A 21,420-nucleotide genomic window follows, 5' to 3' on the forward strand; every position below is an offset into this window, starting at 1 on the left:
CGCAAATAAATCATAAGCATTAGATTAGACCTTTTATTGTTACTGTGTAATCTCTAAAAGCATGGCCTTCTTACATATAAAATATACAAAGATCCTTGCCAGTGAATTTTCAGGACTCCTTTAAATAGGTCTTGCAAATGATCTGAAACTATTCAATCTGTGTAAGGCATTCAGGGTATGTGCAGTATGTAAGTTTATAACTGTGACAAATGTTGGAAAGTCCTCTCCTTTTTCATATCATTTGAGAGCTGGATCCCTTTATTTGCCCGCATACTGAACATTAAGAGAGCATGACCTGATCAGGGATCTTCAGACAGTTTGTTTACCACTACTTCCTGAGTTCCAAAGGGCTACAAAATGGACAAACAATGACCAGAAGGTGCAACTCTGGAGGCAAATTATGTGGATGTGCTATTCAACCACCATGTGGACGAGGCAATATTCTCCGGTTGAGTGATTTCTGCAATTTATCTAGGAATATCTTTGGGGTACAGACTGAGTCATTGTGTTTGCACTGAGAATGATAAGCCCATTCTGACTTCAGTAGGCTACCCACCTCCGTGGCCATCTCTCTCTTGGCACCTGTCCTGTCAGAGATCCAGCTAGGAAAAGGAGCAAAAACAATGTTGTACCAGATTATTTGGTATTGACGAACATTATTTTACAAAATAAGCACATATCTTACAGACAAAGGGTTGTTTAATGTTATGGTGTATTAGTTAGACACTGTGAGGCTAGTTTCTTTTTATGAAAATAAAGAATTGTGATTGCAATGAGTTACGGGGCATATTTTCTGTGTGAAATAATATGTAGAATTAAAGAGGAGTGCCACTCAATTTTGGAATCCATGTATGTTTTTCCGCTGAAATATGTTTAAACAAATTACCTCAATTCTACTAATTGTTGTTCTTGGATCTGGAGCAGACAAACAGTGTCCAGGAAACCTGTCTTTGTGATCCCACAGTTTTTTTTTGTTTGTGCTCAGTTGTTTTCATTGTTTTATAACTTAAAATAAAACAAGGGTCGGCAAAACATTTTAATTTGGTCCACCTTAGTACATGGTCATACAAATAATACTCTTCCTAGGTATAACAGCAATATAAATACATACGAACAGACATGAACTGACCAAAAGTATGTGGCCACCACAGTCCACACTATGCTTTTGGTCTAGGGATGTTCTTCTAGTTATCTTAGTTCAAATTGCTTTCAACTTTGTGGCAGTTTGGGGAAGGCCCTTTCCTGTTTCACTAATGTCTAAGGGAAATAATGTACTTTTTACTACAATGTATTTATTTAATAGCTATTGTCACTTGTTACCTTTTAGATTATCATTTTACAAACCATATAATCAGTTTATAGAATATAATACAACAGTATATCAAATTGCTAAAATGTATGTAATAATAATCCAACAATATGTATCATAAATATAACACTCTGAATTATGCTATTTTACATATAGAGCACTTTTGATATTTTAAGTACATTTTGCTGCTGTGCTCACATTACTTATTTTTCATGCAGGATTTTTACTTGTAATACAAGATCTCAGTAAAGATCTCAATACTTCTTCTATCACAGGCTATAATGTGTCAAAACAAATCGAGTGTTACCCTGACAGGTGTATTTTATTTTTGCATTAATACTAGTTGGTGTTAATAAAAAGAGCCAAAGTATTCCGGAGAGATGCTGGCTTTACAAGGTTTTAATTTGGAAAGCACAACCGGATGCTGCTAGGTTGACAGCGGTGATGGCTGTCACTGCCATCGACAGTAAGGTCACTGCCCGATGTGAGGATTTTATATATGTCTATGGATGTGAGTCGAGTGCAAATGGAGCAGTGACAATGGCGAAGACATGCCCCGCCCTACTCTGCCTTACTCTGCCTCTGATTGGTTTACCCTGGCATTCTTACCCTAACTCTAACCAATCTGATTACTCATGCCTAAACCTAACCAATCCAACCAACGAAGTCAACGAAGATTAGCCAATCAGAGACAGAGTAGGGCGGGTCATGCCTCTAGGACACGCAAATCAAGTCAAGGAGGAGCTTAAACATCCGGGAAGAAGGAGTCGGTGAAAGCCTATAGTGAAAGCCAACCATATCTTGTCTTATATAGCTAATATATTATACATCCATGAAGCCAACTGATGGCACCATTGTAACAAATAAAATATAGCGAATATTACCCGACACCTGCTGATTTGTGGTAAGTTTATACATTTAGGGTTTTAATCCCCCGCTTTGCTTGCTTTATTTTATTTTAAACGACACTTATTTACGTCAAAGCAGAAGTGATTAACTTTGCATGCTAAGAGTTTACGTTATCAGACAGCTCTGCTGTGAATGTGACAGGATGACACAGTGATACAACTTATATTTAACTAGCTTGGTATTTGTGGTTTGTACCCTAACCAAAAATCTCTCATTGTGCCTTGGATAGTATAAGGGCACGAGGGGAGGGTATATTTGGAAACCAGTAACTAATGAGTTAAGGCGCTAAAACTACAATGCCGTTACCGTTACAACACTGACAGATTTCGGCACGTTAGCTACAACCTAAAACGATTGCATATTATGCCAATAATTCACTGGTTCAAGCTTCTCCATTGTAGATATTTGCCAGATTTCTAAGTCATATATGATGTTAAACGGAATTTTTGGTTTTGTACATTTGGTTAGACAAAATAACAAGATATGTGAACCTGCCAGCTTGGGCTTTGGTAATTATGATGGACATTTCCCATGAATGACATGTATAAAAGGCATTTCCCCACTATTTTCTCACATTTTATAGATCAAACGGCCAACAGTTAAGCTACAAAATAAGCAACAGAAAATGATAGTTGTTGTTGATAGTTGCAGCCCTAAAACAAGTGAGCAAGCAATTCTTCACAGATGAAGAGAGGACCATGTATTATTGTCTGATCAACTAATTTAATAACTGACTAATGATTCAAGCACTGGTGAGTTCATTATGAGCTTAGTGAGCTTGTTTCTGTAATCCCTGTATGTCTTCAGCATCCTAAAATACATGACAGAATTATCACCTTACATTGGATCAGTTGGCATTTGATGTATCACCACTCATTATTTTGATATGATACAGCAAAGTCTTGTCCTCAACAGAGATGCTGACCTCATCTTGCCAGTGACCAGAGCTCGTTGTCCCCAGGCCGGCCCGAGACAGGAAAGCAGGACACGGATCAGACAGACGTGGCATGGCTGCCAGGCAGCAGAGACCTGCGGCTGCCTCAGACGGCTCAGCCGAGGTCAAAAGGACAGACCTCAGGGCCAATGAGAAGAAGTGCTGTGAGTTTGGTTTTTCCTGTGCCCTTAAGGTGAAATGTTGACTCATTATCTGAGGCACTAATCTGTTCTATAGTAATTATGTACTCCTTAACTATTACATTATTTAATATAATGCAGTAACAATGTGCTGTGAATTGTAAACTTGTTCTCCTGCTCTGTTGGCCACGAGTAAAGAAAAGTGACAAGGTTCCAGCAGGCACTGATTTGTTAAATGTCAACTTTGACACACCTGCCATTATTAGTATATGTATACAGTGTGTGGGTGTATTTGTAAAACAGGTACTACAACACACACTGCACCCTTTGAAGCACAGTAATACTGCAGTGAGAAAGGTCAACATTAGATTCAGCCGGTAAAAATGTCATTGAGCTTGACTTTGTTTTAATTTCACAGTCAGACTTTGAGGAATCATTCATCAGGAAGCTGAAAAGATTCCATCAATATGTGTTGCATGCAATACCATTCCTATTGCAGATATCTGTACGTAGAATCTCGAGTCAAGTCTTGTCTCGCCACGTCTTTGTTTTGATAGATTTGTTTCCCCTGAGCTCGGATAGTCTTTTGAGCACACTGAAAAGAAAAGGGAGAAAGGAATTCTGTAGAAATATTTTCCATTTCATGTTCCAGCCAACAAGGTTACACTGGGTTACTAAACTGGGTTGCTAAGCAGCAGGTCTTTAAGAAACATTAAACAACAGTCGTGAGATGTCGATGGTATGAGGGACATGAACACTGCAGGGGTGGCATTGAATTATTTCATAACCCTCCCTCTCCTTGCTGTCAGTAAATACTGTACGTGTGTGTGTGTATACAGTATGCATATCTGCCCTATTATTACAACCATGACATTTTAGGGGCAAGTTTAAAGTAAAGTGAAGGTAATTGTTAAACACTTAACAGTTTGAAATATTGTTGTATGCTTAATAACTAAAATCTCTGTGTGTGTGTGTGTGTGTGTGTGTGTGTGTGTGTGTGTGTGTGTGTGTGTGTGTGTGTGTGTGTGTGTCAAAACTGCAGCTTGGGCCTCCTACATGACCAATTCTCCAACTGTGATAGTGATGATTGGGTTGCCTGCTAGAGGGAAAACCTACATGTCCAAGAAGCTGACACGCTACCTCAACTGGATTGGAGTGCCAACTAAGGGTCAGTACAGAAGCAATACATGTTTTTAGTTTTATGCATGGACGCTTGATCCATCCATGGGAAATGCAACCAATAAAAAAAAAAAAAAAAAAAACAGTGCCTCTGTAAAATATCAAAGTGACTGTAAAATGAAAGTATTGTTATTTTTGGAGGGGACACTCTATGTATTCAGTGCAGATATGCCTCTGCAGGTAGTTTAAATTTAGAGTGGCACCATAATAAATAGTTCCTTTTATGAAGACTCTAATGGCATTCAGAGGTATTACCTTACTGGAAATCTTGTGCTTAAGGCAATGCTGTGTTCATTTATAGTTATATTTATGTCACCACTTCCTATGAGCTGGCTCTGTTTGTAGTTTATGTTTTCACCCAAATGGAATGCAGGAGAACTGGTTTGGCAGACTCAGTTGAGATGAAGGCCTCGAAACAGTGATCGTTTTTACTGCTTTGCATGTCTTTCTCTCTCTCTCTCTCTCTCTCTCTCTCTCTCTCTCTCTCCCCCCCCCCTCTCTGGTTGCCTTACAGTATTTAACCTTGGAGTTTATAGGAGAGAAGCAGTGCAGTCATACAAGTCGTATGACTTCTTCAGACATGACAATAAAGAAGCAATGCAAATTAGAAAGTAAGAGAGTTTCTTTTTGTGTTGACCTCCTTTGGTGCAGTAGATTGACTCCTTCCCCCCCATTCGTCCCTCTGCATGTGTTACAGGGTCGTGATTACTACCCCCCAATTAAAACACCTGATCACTTTTCCATGCAAATGCCTCTGTTGACTGCATGGTGTTTGTTTAACAAATGGGGCTACACTTATTACAGCACATTATGTCTTTTAAGTTACATTTAAAAGCTAGTTTATTTTCTGATCAATTTTCTCATTATGTTTTCCACAGACAGTTTGCTCTGGTGGCACTGGAGGATGTCAAGGCCTATCTTGATGAGGAGGGAGGCCAGATCGCTGTGAGCACACAAAAACACTGAACAGTGCATCTGTTAACGCTGTTAATAGATATTAATTGTCATTTGATTTGGTCTTGTGTTGTCTGTCAGGTTTTTGATGCCACCAACACCACCAGAGAGAGGCGGGACCTCATCCTTAATTTTGCAAAGGATAATTCATACAAGGTCAGCATGACATTGATGAATCAGTTATTTAAGCCCAGTATATTTTCATTAGAGCCCGACCGATAAAGGATTCTTCAGGCCGATATCCATACAAATATTTGGTGATTTAAAAATCCGATATATCGGCCGATATATGTTTAAAAAAATAAATCCAGAAACACATAACAAAACATAAACAGATTTCCCTAACAGGGTGGGAAATTAACTTTTTAGCCACTGTGGCTGGTGGATGCCCAATTTTACCAGCCACTTATATTTTTTACCAGCCACTTTTTCCGGAATTCAAATTTATCAAAGAAAGTGCACTAGCAGATTTTGAATCGCTTCAATACATTATTTTTTATTATTAATACACATTTTATTAATATAGGTAAATAAAAAGTGATGTGAAAAAAAGCCTGCGAGACCATGGTAAAATTGTGTTTGGTCATATTCTACAGTAATTTAATGAACAAAAAAAATATTGACTCATCTCTCAGTAACATAGCATTAAACAGTCCCTCCAGGATTTCGCAGCCTTTTTTTGAGATTGTTGCGGCCCAAAATGCCTGATTTTGCGGGAGCTTTTTGCGATAAAAGTTGCGATGTCTTTTGTATTTTTGTTGCAATGAAGTTGCGAGAGACAGTGAAAGTTGCTTTTTTTGTATAGTTCTTTAAAAATAAATAGGAAACTTATTTTGGGGAGAAAAAAACTACTCTGGGCTGAGATTTCCTAGTAACCTTACCAAAAAGGCTCAGGATGCTGCAAATGTTGGTATAATATGAAAATGGTTGGTGGATTTAAGACAAAAAATAATAATTTATTGAATGAATCAAATTTGAACATTTCTGTCAGTGGCTTGTTGATCTTGACATCGTTAGTTAATTTCCTAACCTGGCCTGGGACACATTCATACGGTTTGATAAAGTACTTATTGGACTTAAACTTATCATTGCACTTACAATAACGACCGTAGCTGTCCACAGTTTAGGTCATTGCGTACGTCTCATCTGTTTTTTCCTGCATCCACCGTGTGTGTGTGTGTGTGTGTGTGTGGGTAGGTGTGGGTGTGGGTGTGTGTGTGGGTGGGTGTGTGTAGGTGTGGGTGGGTGTGGGTGTGGGGGTGTGGGTGTGGGTGTGGGGGGGTGTGTGGAACTGAGCAGCAGAGAGCTGACAGGATTAAAACAGCAGCAGCTTTCAGCGACTGAAAAATTGTTACATTGATGTTTATTACAGGTTGGCAGGACGGTCTGAAATGTTTGGCATGGTCTTTCGCTGTACGTTTTGTCAATGCGCCACTTGTTCAAAAAGTAGGCTACCTTCTCTTTTTCTTTACTTCGCCCTCAACAGTTTGTACATTCATAGCTAATGCTGACTCCGCGGCGGGCCTCTTAACACCGGGGATATGTCGTCACGTTTTTAACTGATCATTTTTTGTTTCGTCTGTACCTCAGCTCAGCTACACGGTGTCACGGACTAGCGCTGAAAACTGCTTGACTAAAGTCTGGAGTTGACGGAAATATGCGTGGTCAAAGCCCTGGCTGTTTCATTTCAAGTTATTCACAAGAAAGTCCTCCGTTATTTTGGTATTTGAATGTTTTTTATTATGAAGCAGCAAAATCCGGAAATGTTGGGCATTCATTAGCAGTAACGTAACGCGACTCCTATAAGCATTGTGAATAGTTTCTTAGCAATCCGTTACAAGGAATGTTTTACAATCCACCCGCCACTGTGGCTGGTATACAAGGCAAAGTCACCCGCCACGTACTTTGGCTGGTGGCGGGTGGTAATTTCCCACCCTGTTCCCTAACATTAGTTATTTGTAGTTATTTTTGAGTCCTCACTAAAATAATATGATAATGCAGTTTAAAAATAAACTTGTTTGTTTTACTGTCACAACAGAACAGAGGAACATCAAAATATATTAAAATTCTGATAAATAAAATGTATAAAAATACAAACTTAAGATATGAAACTTAAAGGGCTAAACACAAGTGTTGCCAACAGGACCGTTGTAGAGCGCCCTCTGGTGGACAAACTATGCAACGCCAACACTCAGAACATGGTTGAAGGGTGTTTCATCTGTTTTTATTTTATTTTTTTAAATATTCATTTATCGGCCATTATAAATGCCGATACCGATAGTTTGTAAAATGCCTAATATCGGTCGGGCTCTAATTTTCACATGATTTCTGAATTTCTTAATGATTGACGTCTTTTGTTAGGTGTTTTTTGTTGAATCAATATGTGACGATCCAGATGTCATCGCTACAAATATCCTGGTAAATTATGCTGTTATGCTTTTAAGCTTAATTATGAGCACAGGTTTGTCCTTGAATTGTGAGATGTCATGGTGAATCATCTCTACAAATGTCTCTTTCACAAAGGATGTGAAGGTGTCCAGCCCAGATTACCCTGAGAGGGACAGAGAAAGTGTTATGGAGGACTTTCTGAAGAGAATAGAATGTTATAAAGTGACATACCAACCTCTGGATCCGGACGAACACGACAAGTAAGAAGTCATTTTGTTAAGGAGTTACGCTACGAGCTGCTTTTCTTTTACTTTTTGCCTTGAAATTGATTAATGCTTCTCAACACATTACAAGTTATTTAGGGCTAAATGTCCTAAATACTCTCCTGTTGTTGGTCTTGTAGATGATGGGCTTTGTGTTGGTAGGAACATGTGCTTGCAGAAACTGTTCAGCAGGAAACAGCTCATTTTTAATCCAGTTCCGGTTCTCTGCTATTTAATGGGTTTTGATTTGTGTAGCTGATATACGGTAAATCCAAAAGTAGTGGTAATTGTTAGTCCGAAATTTAGCTCATGCGATTCCAGAAAAACTGATTCAGAGACTGTCTGTGATTTGTTTGATTTCTTTATAAATGAACTGATAATATTTGTAGATGCAAAACCACATTATACGTATCTTAATACGTGTATTCAAAAACTTAGCAACCTAATTGAGAATAGTCACACATACTTCATTTTGTTGATCTTTGTTTGAAGAGACGAGGGATATTTGTTGGTCTTCCCGAACCTTGTCACTGGTAATGACACAGAAGAAATATCAGGATATTTAGACTACCCCAAAAGTACAAGATATGCCTTCCCTACCCTTGAGTCACTAGTCAATGTCTTCAGTTACTGTGTGTATTGACTCACTTTGTGTTGTCCTCTTTTCGCTCTGACTCACAGCAACCTGTCCTTCATCCAGGTCATCAACGTCGGCCGTCGTTTCTTGGTCAACCGGGTGCAGGACTACATCCAAAGTAAAATAGTGTACTACCTCATGAACATCCACGTACACTCCCACTCCATCTACCTCTGTCGGCACGGAGAGAGCCATTACAATGTGGAGGGACGCATCGGGGGAGACTCTGAACTGTCAGAGCGAGGGAAACAGGTGCTCTTACAAATTAATCTCACTCTTACATTTGTAAACTCAATAAAGATGGCAGCATCTCCAAATGTCTTAAAGGAAGTGTTTGACATTTTGTGGAATGCACTTATTTAATACCACGTTGTAGTAACAATAACACATTGTTTACACATTTTCTAGCATGAATCCAGTTACTGTAGATGGCGCGAATGAAATCCTGCTGCTACAAATCAACAGATTTTAGAGGCCATTACTGGGCACACGGTGTAACTTCTGTTTTGTGTTTAGGTGTCAGTTCTACAGCATAAATGTTTCTTTTGTGTGTTGTCTTTGTCAGTTTTCAGCAGCACTGAAGGGTTTTGTGGAAGAGCACCGTCTGTCAGACCTGAAAGTTTGGACGAGCCAGCTGAGACGAACCATTCAGACGGCAGAGGAGCTGGGAGTTCCCTACGAGCAGTGGAAGATCCTTAATGAAATAGATGCTGTACGTCCTCCGACGTATACCTGAAGAGACAGACACAAACTGTGAGGGTGTATTGAGTGTTTTTATTACTTTGTGTTTCAGGGAGTGTGTGAAGAAATGTCCTATGAAATGATTAAGGAAACATACCCAGAGGAGTTTGCCATGAGGGACCAGGACAAGTACCATTACCGCTACCCTGGAGGAGAGGTAAAAGCCTTCACTTTCCCTTTTTATTGTACCTGTTAGGGTCTGTAATGCTTTTGGCCATTGTGTTGCTGTTTGTTTTTTTTGATAATAAATTGGAAAACAATCTTCTACAAAATCAAACCGAACTAAATTGCATGTACCTTTGGCTCTAGTCCTACCAGGACCTGGTTCAGCGACTGGAGCCAGTCATCATGGAGCTGGAGCGACAGGGCAACGTGCTGGTCATCTGTCATCAGGCTGTCATGCGCTGCTTGCTCGCCTATTTCCTCGACAAGAGCGCAGGTTACATACACAAACAGAAACATGATACATGCCTAGACAAAAGCCTCACATTATACAGACATATTTACAGTATACTGCTCTTTTTCTTTCTTTTTTTACCATTTATCTAAAACTTATATGAAAATTTCACTTAAGTGAAACTTATTTAACAGTGCTTAAACCACAGAGTTAGTGAGGTAATTCAAGGTCATATTGTTCCCCTGAGTCAGTGTCAAATTAAACTGAATGTTTTTGCAGAGGCTGTTGAAGACACACTGGAGAGATATTCAAAAACCACATGAAAGACCGATATATCAAAACCTTAATGAGACAGTAAAGCATCTGCATTTATGATACAAAGCTAACTAAATGCAAAATGCTCCACTCCAGTCAGCAGATGTCCAGAAAAAGACCGAAAAAAAGAAATTGGCAGCTCCAATGTTTGAGTGCTACTTCATGATGAACAAAACGGGTAAAAGGGCCTCGTTTTGTTGGTGTGAAGAAGACATGCAACACTACATGTAGGCATTTTTGTGACCATGAGACTGAGAGGTGTTTGTATTTTGTAAAAAAAAAAACAATACAAATAAATGGCACAACTGCACAAGACACATCCAATGTGGAAATCCTAAAGTGCTCATATTATGGTCATTTTCAGGTTCATAATTGTATTTAGAGTTTGTATGTGAATTATAACGAGCATTATAACGTGTTACAAAGTGACACACGTTCGTCACGGAAGTAAAGGGTGGACTATAATAGAGCTGTTTGGAGCAGTTTGTGAACTGTGTTTTCTGTTGGAGATGGTAAGTCACTTTGTAAACCTACAACATGCACAAACAAGATATATAACACAATAAAGGAAAGGGGAAAAGCCAAAAAGCATAATATGAGCACTTTAACTAACGCAGGCACAGTACAGTAGCACCCGGCTGTTGCAAAATAGTCACACAAACTTTGGTGATTTATGCTAATCAAACTGGTTGGTTGTAATTTAGTAGGCTTCATCTGATGTCGGTGGTGTTGTATCACCCACCAGGTGGTGCCCTAAGTTCCAGGCCAAAGCAGACCTTCTCAGCTATACCCAGAGCATTTGGCTCGACCCAAACAAAGAACTATTACAGACTACAAAGAGTCTTATTTACAGATTAAAGGAGAATTACGGTCGATTTCAACATGTAGCTCTGTTGTTTTTAAATTTGGAGTGCTGTCAGTAGCGAGAAAAAACGAAAACAATCGGTGCTGCCTACACCGTGTTATCCTCCTGCTAGCAGGCTTAAACAGGGCACGTTTTAAACTTGATTTTAGCCTCTTAACATGTTCAAAATGTCATTAAAAGTGCCTAGCCATGTGAAGTGATTCCTTCCAAGTGAACACCGTGAATCTGACTGCAGTAGATGTGAAAGAAATGCATAAAAATTCTGTTATTCAGCTCTGTTTAGTTCCGGTGTTGATACGGCAAGGAGTGCTTCAGGACCGTCTACATGATGATTTTAGGACACTATTTATACATTTTTCCCAATTAAACAAAACAGTATTGACAACGGCATATATATAAACAACAGCAATGACAAAAAATAAAAATGCAAACAGATAGACGATTGCAGACTCCCCATGTTGAGAGTAACAAAGTCCATTCATATATTTTAATGACAGAACAAGCCTGTCATATTGCAGTGGACACTTTATATACAGAAGCTTCAGCTTATATAAGCCCCCCCCTTGTCACATTTTTAAAATAACAAACTCATTTTCAAGGAAATAAAATCGACAAGACAAAAAAGATAAAAGAAATTTACGGAAAGAAAAGAAAGAAAAAAAAAATGAATCAAAACATGCCTACATCATACCTACGTACATACATACCTACATCATACCCACAGACACACATACAGACATTCATACACACCTACATATACCCATTTAGGGTCAGTGCTTTTATACATTGCACTTGCCACCTTAAGGTAAATATCATAATTAATGATGACAACCATAATGGTAATGATGCTTATCATCATCAACATGATCATCCACCTTCGCACACAATAATTACTCAATTTCTATACTTATCTAGTATCATATCTTCGAACCCTTTTTTAAATTTAAAAACATTCCCGATATGTTTTAATTCCCTTGGCGATGCGTTCCATAACTTGTTTCCAATTTAGGTCGCCTCTGAGGGCGTAACCCCCTTCTCTTTCTCTAAACATGGTTTGAATGTTGGGGGGGGGAAGTAGTGTGGTGGAAGTTTTCGATACAGCAGGTGTAGATGTTTTAAAATAGGAAGGTGATACAAAATAAGGACAGTCGAAGACTAAACCAAGTTAGGTTTTTGTATTTTATTATAAACTTGCAAGTTTACAAGGACGCACACAGTTCACAAAAGGCACGCAGCGCTTAAGTGTAAGGTCTGTTCAGTGAATAAGAAAAAGCACAGAGATAGTGAGATAGAAAGACATGCCCCCCCTTTCTAAACATGCCTCAACATTTCTTACAATCAAACATAGTCAGACATTCAGGAGCCACTTTACTTCTTCCCCTCTGTAGCACTTTCTACCCCGAGGTTTAGACATCCCGTTTATCTCAACTATGTGAGAAGTCTCAACTATCCAGGGAGAAATAATAGATAGTTCAGGGTGACCTTGTAGCCCCTATCTGTTCAGCGTACACATTATGTTCCCAGACTTTGTCGCTCTTACTTTCAACATGTGAGAATAAGAAAAACTCCCTTCCAGTATTGTGAGAGAACAGTAAAATAAATTATACAAATAATATAGAGAATCATGCTTAAATGTAAATTTGCCATCACAGTAGATTATTTCGGGCCTTATATAGAACTAACGTAGTATTTTGGTTCACCAGGTCCATGAATTTCAGTGTGTTTGACTTAAGAAATAAAGAATTAGTATGATAATTGAAGCCGACATTATTCACAATTCGTATAGCTCTTTTCTGAACTGTGCACACTGTCTGTAGAGTGGTTTTACAGGCATTGCCCCAAATCTCAACACAGTACGTTAAATATGGTAGTATCAGCGTTCTGTAGAGAGTGGTCATAGATCTATAATTTAGGAAGTGTCTGACTTTACTCAACACCCCAATGCTTCTGGAAATTTTGGATCTTGGTATGGGAGTGTACCGCAAAGATTCAAGGATCAAGGCAAAAAAAATATAATTAAAAATATAACAAACAGTATCCGTATGCATTCAAATTTTGATAAAACAATAACAACATCATGGCGCTAAAAAGATGCGAAGGACAGATTCTCCACATATTCAATAAAGGAAAACCAAATTTTGTTCTGTTTTTTAAGTGATCCACTTAAAGGCAAGTTTATCTATATAGCACATTCCAGCAACAAGGCAATTCAAAGTGAATCTCAGTTTCTCAATTTGAAGACACATCACAATCTCCTTGATCCATTGTATAAAAGAGGTAGGGCAGGTAGCCTTCCACCTAATGAGGAATACTCGTCAAGCTAACAATGAAGCAAATGCTATAGCACTCGATGACAGAAATTCCGGGTGGATCGTAAATACTAACATATCTTCTTTGCCTTTGGAGAACTGTGTAATCTCTAGTTAAGTTATAGGGTTGATATTTCAGTCTATGAAAAAGGATGGTATGATGGATTAAATAAAGCATATGTATCAATGTGTGGAAATAGGAACAAAGTGAAAAATAACAAACCTGTTAGAGTGGAAAATGCTGCTCAAATCCATCATTAGGCATGGGCAGATGGAGGGTTTCGTCAGTCAGCCGAGAAAGTGGTCACGTCTGCGGCATCTGTTTAAAGTCTCAACCACAGTTTGATGACTGCAGAAACCAAACGGTGTTGGTGCAGCTCTGACTGGCATTTCATCCCATTGCACCCCCGTATTGGACATGTAGAAGTGCAGTCATAATACAGCTTCATGTACTGTCCCAAACATTTGAGAAAAACACAAACATGACTGACACCGAAAGTTTTAAGTTTTTTTTTTTTGTTTGCACAGATGATCTACCCTACTTGAAGTGTCCCCTGCACACTGTCCTAAAACTCACTCCTGTGGCTTATGGTAAGTCACTTCGCTGCCCATAAGTCAATAAATGTCTTTATTTGTTGGGTTGTGACGTATTTTTTCTCCTGTCTCTCTGTTTTAGGTTGTAAAGTGGACATGTTTGACCTGAAGGTGGAGGCTGTCAACACTCACAGGGACAGACCATTGGTAAGCTTGTGACCTGTTTTATTATGATCTGTCACAAACATGCTGTGACTTTTCCTGAAGTTGTCACTGTCAACCAAAACTTAAGTGTAGGGCATGGGCTCAGTGCATGCAGCCTGTAGGACCAGTCACCACTCCTACGCTGATGACTGGAAAAACCGCTCTAAACCACGGCTATATTTAAGAATTCTAACTCAAATGACACACTTCTGTTTCTTATTCTGCTTTCAGGAGCTACAGTTGAAACCAGATATTTACATACACTTCAGAAAAAAACACAAACACTTTTATTTCTTTACTGTCATACATTAAATCAGAGTAAACTTTTTCTGTTTTAGATCAATACATATTAACATATTTTTTTGCATTTGTTAAATGTCAGAATCGAGCGAGGGAGAATTTCTATGTATTTTATTTATCACTTTCATCAAAGTCAGAAGTATACATACACTAAGTTTATTGTGTCTTACAAACAAAAAGAAAACTCCAGATGATTCCATTCTGAGCTTAAGAAGCTTCTGATAGGTTAATTGATTCCATTTGAGTTAATTGGTGGCACACCTGTGGATGCATATAAAGGCACACCTCAAACACAGAGCCTCTTTCTTTGACATCATGACAAGACATCAGGAAAAGAATTGTGGCCCTCCACAAGTGTGGCTCATCCTTAGGCGCAATTTCCAGATGCCTGAAGGTCCCACATTCATCTGTTCAGACAATAATACGCAAGTATAAAAAACATGGGAATGTACAACCATCATACCGCTCAGCAAGGAGACGGATTCTGAGTCCCAGAGAGGAACGTTTTTTGGTGCGAAATGTGCGAATCAATACAAGGACAACAGCAAAAGACCTTGTGAAGATGCTAGCTGAAACTGGTAAGACAGTGTCATTATCCACAGTAAAACGAGTCCTGTACCACCATGAGCTAAAAGGTTACTCTGAGAGAAGAAAGCCATTACTTCAAAACCACCATAAAAAAGCCAGACTACAGTTTGCAACTGCACATGGGGACAAAAATCTTAATTTCTGGAGACATGTCCTGTGGTCTGACGAAACAAAAATTGAACTGTTCGGCCATAATGATAAACGGTATATTTGGAGGAAAAAGGGCGAAGCTTTGAAGCCTCAGAACACCATCCCAGCTGTGAAGTATGGGGGTGGTAATATAATGTTGTGGGGCTGCTTTGCTGCAGAAGGGACTGGTGCACTTCACAAAATAGATGGCATCATGGGAAAAGAAAATGTTGTGGCTATATTGACGCAACATCTGAAGACATCAGCCAGGAAGTTAAAGCTTGGGCGCAAATGGGTCTTCCAAATGGACAATGACCCCAAGCATACCTCCAAATTAGTTACAAAGTGGCTTAAGGACAACAAAGTCAAGGTATTGGAGTGGCCATCACAAAGCCCTGATCTCAATCAAGAAGGCCCACAAACCTGACCCAGTTACACCAGTTCTGTCAAGAACCCCCAAAAAAAAAAACCCCATAAAAACAGGGAAATTAAATCATGCCTCCAATGTAATTAAAGATAATTATAAAATGAACACTGCTTTATTATTAGAATCCATATTCACCTCATCATATCCCCCTTGGCTCTCTCTAGGAACCATTAGCATTGACTGAAGGATGTGTGAGGTATGCACATTTTCAGCACAAGATCTGTTTTTACAAATACCAGTGTATGTGTGGAAAGTGGCATACTGTACTGTATGCATGGTTTGTGTGCATATGCATAATTTTTACATCTGGCCCCTGGACGTTTCAAACTCCATTCCCCAACAGTGAACTTCGACTGAGTGACTGAATGTTCATTAGAAGAAGAGGAAGAATACATACTTTATTGATCCCCCAAGGGGAAAATTACATTTTTGTACTCTGTTGTTACAGTTAGTGAGCCGACTTGAAATGCCGCACAGAAAGTCTGTGTTTAGTCAGGGAATCCAAATGTCACACTTAGTGCCTTTTGTCTTTATTTCCTAATGAGCCAGCTTCATATATGTTTCCAGGTTGTAGAGTTTGTGCTAAAGACTGCCCAGTGTTTCAACCAAAAGTCCTAGACAGAGTGGGTGTTAACACATACACACATTTATGGAGAAACCTCTTGTTAAATGGGGTGAGATATATCCTGTCTGCTGAGACCAACATAACAATGACTTTTATATGTATGGCTGTTTGTCTCAGCGGTTGTTTTTCTTTCTTTGCCCTCTCACACTCACTTACACGGGACACAGTGATTTCAGACCTTCAGTAGGAGAGGTTTGATTATACATAATAAAAAAGCATGTGTTAATCAGCCCATCTTGTCTGTCTGTTCTTCACTGACCAGAATAAAGTCAGCACAGATTCTGTGCCGCCAGCTTTCCTCCGACGGAACAGCTTCACTCCGTTGTCCAGCCAAGACCAGATTAAACGACCTCGTCTTTACAGCATGGGCAACCCTCCACAGGCACGCATGTCCCAGGCCCCCACTTTACCCAGCATGCAATTCTCGGAGGTGTCTGAGGGTGCAGAGCTGCTACAAAGCAAGGACAATGTAGTGAGTATTACTGTATATATTAGAGGTTTAAAGATGTTGTAATTATGGATGTAACGATCCGATACTAATATACAGACTCAAATAGCTTCTATTGTATGTTTATATAACATACGTATATACTGGAATTTTGTATAGTATATATGTGTGTAGTTGAAAAGTTTAGACCAATTTGTAGCAGTGTAAATAACAAAACTTACATCAAAGCAATATCTGTGTCATTTTTTATTCTGCTGTCCATTTTTCCATTTCAAACATAAAGACGACAGGAACTTAATACAGTTTGGGAGAGGTAAGGTGTACGGTGCAGAGTGTTTACATAAAACAAAGGGTGGTAAGATCTGGGAGGGATTTAAGAATAGTAAATATTAAAAACCATACCATTGACAGAGAAAAACAAAATCAAAGTCTTCAAACAACATTACAGTCATTTTTCCAGGGTCCTTTGAAAAGTAAAACATTACTCATTTATTCAGTATCTCAACGAAGTTGGGCAGTAAGGGCTTTACCCACTTAGTCCAAAGTTGAATGAAAACATTTTTCTGAATGGCGAAGAGAGAATAACATAAATGTTATTTACTAAATCTAGCCACTCCTGTATTCCAGGAAGCATCTGGTGCCTTGTGTGTGATTTTCTTTTCTACAGTGGATGTCAAATATACCAAGTAAATACTCATCAGGTGGCCAGCTTGGTTCAGTGGGTAGAGCAGGCACACATATACTTGGAGGTTTATGCCTCGACGCAGAGGTCCAGGGTTCAAATCCGACCTGTGACAATTTCCTGCATGTCTTCCCCACCCCCCTCTCTCTCACCTAGCTGTCCTGTCAAAATAAAGGCAGAAAAGCCCCAAAAAATAATGTTTAATAAATACTCATCAGACTGTCTCGCATGGAAATCAGCATTTCCTAAAAGTACTGTGGAGAATTGCAGGGGTAAATCAACGTTTAGTATGCCAATGTTTTGTGAAGCTCGGTCCAGGAAGGTCTTATGACCGGGCCCTCCCACAGTGAGAGTATAAGCCAGTGGTTGGCTTCCTGAAGCCTACACTGTCGCCAACATTTTGTATCTCCGGTGTAATAAATAATCTAAAGACTAAGACACTTCCAGCCAAGCTCTCTCCATATGTGGGAGTTGGTATATTTCCACTAAAAATGTACATACATCAAGCCAGACCCCGTATGACATAGTAAGATTACCCTCTTTTTTTCCACCCGTCTTTAATGTATTTTGTAGAGATTTTTTTTTCTCAAAAGGGCTTTATAGATTTTATATACTATTTGAATCTTTCTGGTAGGCAGCAATAAATATCTTTAGTATGGGATCGTTAAAAGTCTGTTTAATTTTTAATTAGTCAGTTATGTTCTTAATGATAATGTATCTGCAGGTATCTCTAAAAATCAGATTTTTCAAGACCATATTCTTTCCTCAGGCTCTCAAAGTCTTTTAGTTGTCTCTTTTCTGTAAGCGAATAAAATGGTGTTATTCCTTTTGAGATCCACATTCAAATCTATAATCCATTTTATTAGGGTGGAAACCAGGGTCATAGACACACCAATGAATTATTTGCAATTTGCGGCCCAGTTTACGTATACTCCTCTTTCAACATATTCCAGATTTTCACCCGTTAAGTCTTCATAACCACTTGTGAGCCAGTGCTGCATGAATTGGGGGGTTAATTTTGAATAGAGAGTTCAACAACTTCCCACCTGAAATGTTGGGTTGCGTATGTTAATTAAGGGTCTAATTAACATTTATTTACCAAGTTGCTGGTGCTCAATTTATTATTTTAATAATAAATAGCAATTCAGTAAATGATAGATATAAAAAAAAATGTTTAAAGATTTTTTGGGGGGCTTTTCTGCCTTTTAATTGACAGGACAGCTAGGTGAGAAAGGGAGAAGACATGCAGGAAATCATCACAGGTCAGATTCAAACCCTCGACCTCTGCGTCAAGGCATAGACCTCTCAGTATATGTGCGCCTGCTCTACCCACTGAGCCAACCCAGCCATGATAATATACTTTTTTTACAAATTTAATGTTAGGATAGTTATTTATCAAAGAATGGACAAAATCACTGGAGTTTTCTTAGAAGCAGTGTTTAAGTAAAGCCTGATGTTGCCTAAACATATAAAAGAATGATCCCAGTCACTTCCACACAGTGAGGCATAACATTTATTAATTTAACACTGGTATCGGATTGGTACTCGGCATCGGTCGATACCCAAAGTCCAGGTATCGGTACCAATATTGGTGCGTCCCTAGTTGTAAATGGAGGGGAAAGTTCATAAATAATTAGGAAACGGTCTGAAGGCTGTAGATAAATAATTATATATGTGCCAAGACCCACAAAAATGGGAAAACTATGGAGCTAAAAATGAAAGCAAGTAAAATATAAATAGTAAGAGTAAAAAAAATTGGAGGTAGAGCATAAAGCTTTACGTTTCTTTGTTACGCTCCATACATATTTTAATTAACTGTATTATTAATCGGATGTATTCAGCTAAATTTTGACAAGATGCCCTTTTTCCGCTGTTTTTCCGTGCTCTGTATATTGAGATGTGTTACTCCCGAGATCAGAGCCCTACAAAATCTCAGAGATGTAGTTTCATGTTTTACAGTAAACGGGTGTTTAGAACAGATGTGCCCTTCACAAGCATCCTGGATGTGATCTTTGCCTGTGTTGTTGCTCACAGAGTGACTTTTCTTGAAGTGCCTGTTCAAAGGGTAAAGGGCTGGTGAGTTTAGATTTTAGTATTAGCTAAAGTTCAGTCAGCGCCAGTCAAAACAAACGCCTCATTCCTCTGTTGAGTTGGTGTTTTTCTTAATGCCGTCTCCCTTTCCTTTGTACCCTGCAGGACTCTGTAAACTGTTTCAGTGCACCAGACGCAGACGAATGTGTTCGGAGTTAAAGAAGCACAGAGAGGTATTTTCAGCCTTTTCCTCTCGTCTATCATGTGGAACATCTGTACTCCTGACGTCGGATAACTCACACCTTTGTTTTGCCATTCATCACGCTTTTCTCCACATGGATGTATCACCAGTTCTGAGGACCAGCAGTATAATCCCCAACTGCTTCAGCCATTACATTCTTAACCACTGTATTACACACCTTATCTATGTAACCCTGTATGTGTTTATTCTTAGTTTTCTTGTTGAATAGGTTATGTGTGTTAGTGAGTGTGTGCACATACATACATACATACATACATGAATGAATGAACTAAAAAGCCTTCATATCTAGAATTATAGTAATGTGGTTTATTTGTAGTAAGTAGAGACTCTTAAAACCTGTCCATTAGTTCCTAGCACACTCCACATACTGTAGTCTACAGTCATATTATGCTGCATTAGATATAGCACATGTTGATTGTGAATTGTATATCTCAATGCAAGTTACTACCTTTAGTTTAAGTGTAAGAGAGTGCCTCTCTTAAAGGAAGCCATATACAGCTTCGTTTTTTCTCTCCGATTTGTTCTTTAAGTTACCTATTTAAACATTCCCAGGTAATGTGCATCCTTCCATGGGTGGTTCTGACAAAATGTAGTAATAATTTGATTTTGAAATGTAATTTTTTGCAGTGGGCAGACACAAGCTGTGAAAAGTAATGAAATGTTTTGTCTAGCCCTACAAAAAGGACATCAGCTACTGTGCTATTTTTTACTCTGTGACAATGATTCTGTTCTTCTCTTAAATGATGCCTACAGTAACTGTATGTTTTGCCTTCTACTGAAATAGCTACTGTGATAATGTAAAGCTGATCACATTTGAACTCAAAAAAATGTATGCAAATATTTCAAAATGCTCATGACTTTTAATGCATTTTAGTTTCTTCATAAGGAAAAGCAAATTGTGTACTCCTGAAACAACAAAGATACTGTTTGTTAAGTACCAGCTTCATAGTAACCAAATGTTTAGTATTCACATGATTTTGATATCAGCAATAAATCAATATTTGTGAAAAGTGCCTTTATTTAAGGGACTATAAGGTTGTGACAATAGTAATCAACAGTATTATTATATAATATAATCTGCAAAAGTATGTTTCACCTGAATTGAATGATTGGCAGTATATTTGGATGTCTTAAAAATAGCTGTAATGTTTTATTGCACACTGCCGTGCACGTTTCATGTAATAAAGTTAATTTAATGCGTTTTTTACATTGACTTCTGTTTTGTTTTTTACCAGAGTTTAAAAAATATTTGACCTCAGGATAGCCGTTTAGTTTGGCGAAGAAGTTTGTGTGTGTGTGTGAGCTCACTGGGAGTAGCCTTCCTGTTTGCTAAACTGCATGTCCCTAAAAGAGCCAGACACACAAACATCACCAGAGCATAAAAGCCAGAGTGAATTCTCAGCGTATATTTCACGCGTCTTCCAAAGTCAAATCTAGATTTGTGAATTAGATGGTAAGATGTTGAATTAAACTGTCACGGATATAAATTATTTGACGTCATGAGCATGTAATATTTCATTTTTTCTTAAAGTGGATGAGACAGAAATGATGCAACTCATGCAACTCTCACAGTCCATTCTGTTTGTACTGATGATAAGATCCTTTCAGATTTACATAATCTCATTGCTCCAAAAACACTGACGTACGGTTTTGTTCCGAACATTTCCACTGAGTTACTCCTGAGCTTTGTACAAAATACACACTCGCGCACAAAGCTCTGTGTGGCACGTTAAGTTCTGAATTAGGAGTTATTGCTCTCCCCACTGAGTGTTTAAACGTACATAACGAAGTGATTTACTTTCATGAGCTGCAGAGTGAGTCATCAGGGAAACCGAGAAGGAAAGGGTCAG

General features: G+C 38.7%; 1 protein-coding gene across 2 annotated transcripts; it reads left to right on the forward strand.

The window, feature by feature from the left end:
- Positions 1 to 2,049: 2,049 nt before the first annotated feature.
- Positions 2,050 to 20,777, forward strand: LOC144521130 (6-phosphofructo-2-kinase/fructose-2,6-bisphosphatase 2-like). 2 transcript variants are annotated; one of them, XM_078255469.1, is made up of 16 exons: positions 2,050 to 2,213; positions 3,134 to 3,316; positions 4,335 to 4,460; positions 4,986 to 5,082; positions 5,350 to 5,416; positions 5,507 to 5,581; positions 7,787 to 7,843; positions 7,949 to 8,073; positions 8,758 to 8,965; positions 9,279 to 9,425; positions 9,507 to 9,611; positions 9,764 to 9,893; positions 13,869 to 13,931; positions 14,017 to 14,081; positions 16,410 to 16,619; positions 19,474 to 20,777. In XM_078255469.1, the coding sequence occupies exons 2-16, from the start codon at positions 3,226 to 3,228 to the stop codon at positions 19,525 to 19,527; spliced, it is 1,620 nt and encodes a 539-aa protein (XP_078111595.1). In that variant the 5' UTR covers positions 2,050 to 2,213; positions 3,134 to 3,225; the 3' UTR covers positions 19,528 to 20,777. The 2 variants fall into 2 exon arrangements, with proteins under 2 accessions (XP_078111595.1, XP_078111596.1); XM_078255470.1 differs by lacking the exon at positions 7,787 to 7,843.
- The last annotated feature ends 643 nt before the right edge of the window (positions 20,778 to 21,420 follow it).

This window comes from Sander vitreus, chromosome 7 (genome assembly GCF_031162955.1).
Source record: "Sander vitreus isolate 19-12246 chromosome 7, sanVit1, whole genome shotgun sequence".
Taxonomy (NCBI): domain Eukaryota; kingdom Metazoa; phylum Chordata; class Actinopteri; order Perciformes; family Percidae; genus Sander; species Sander vitreus.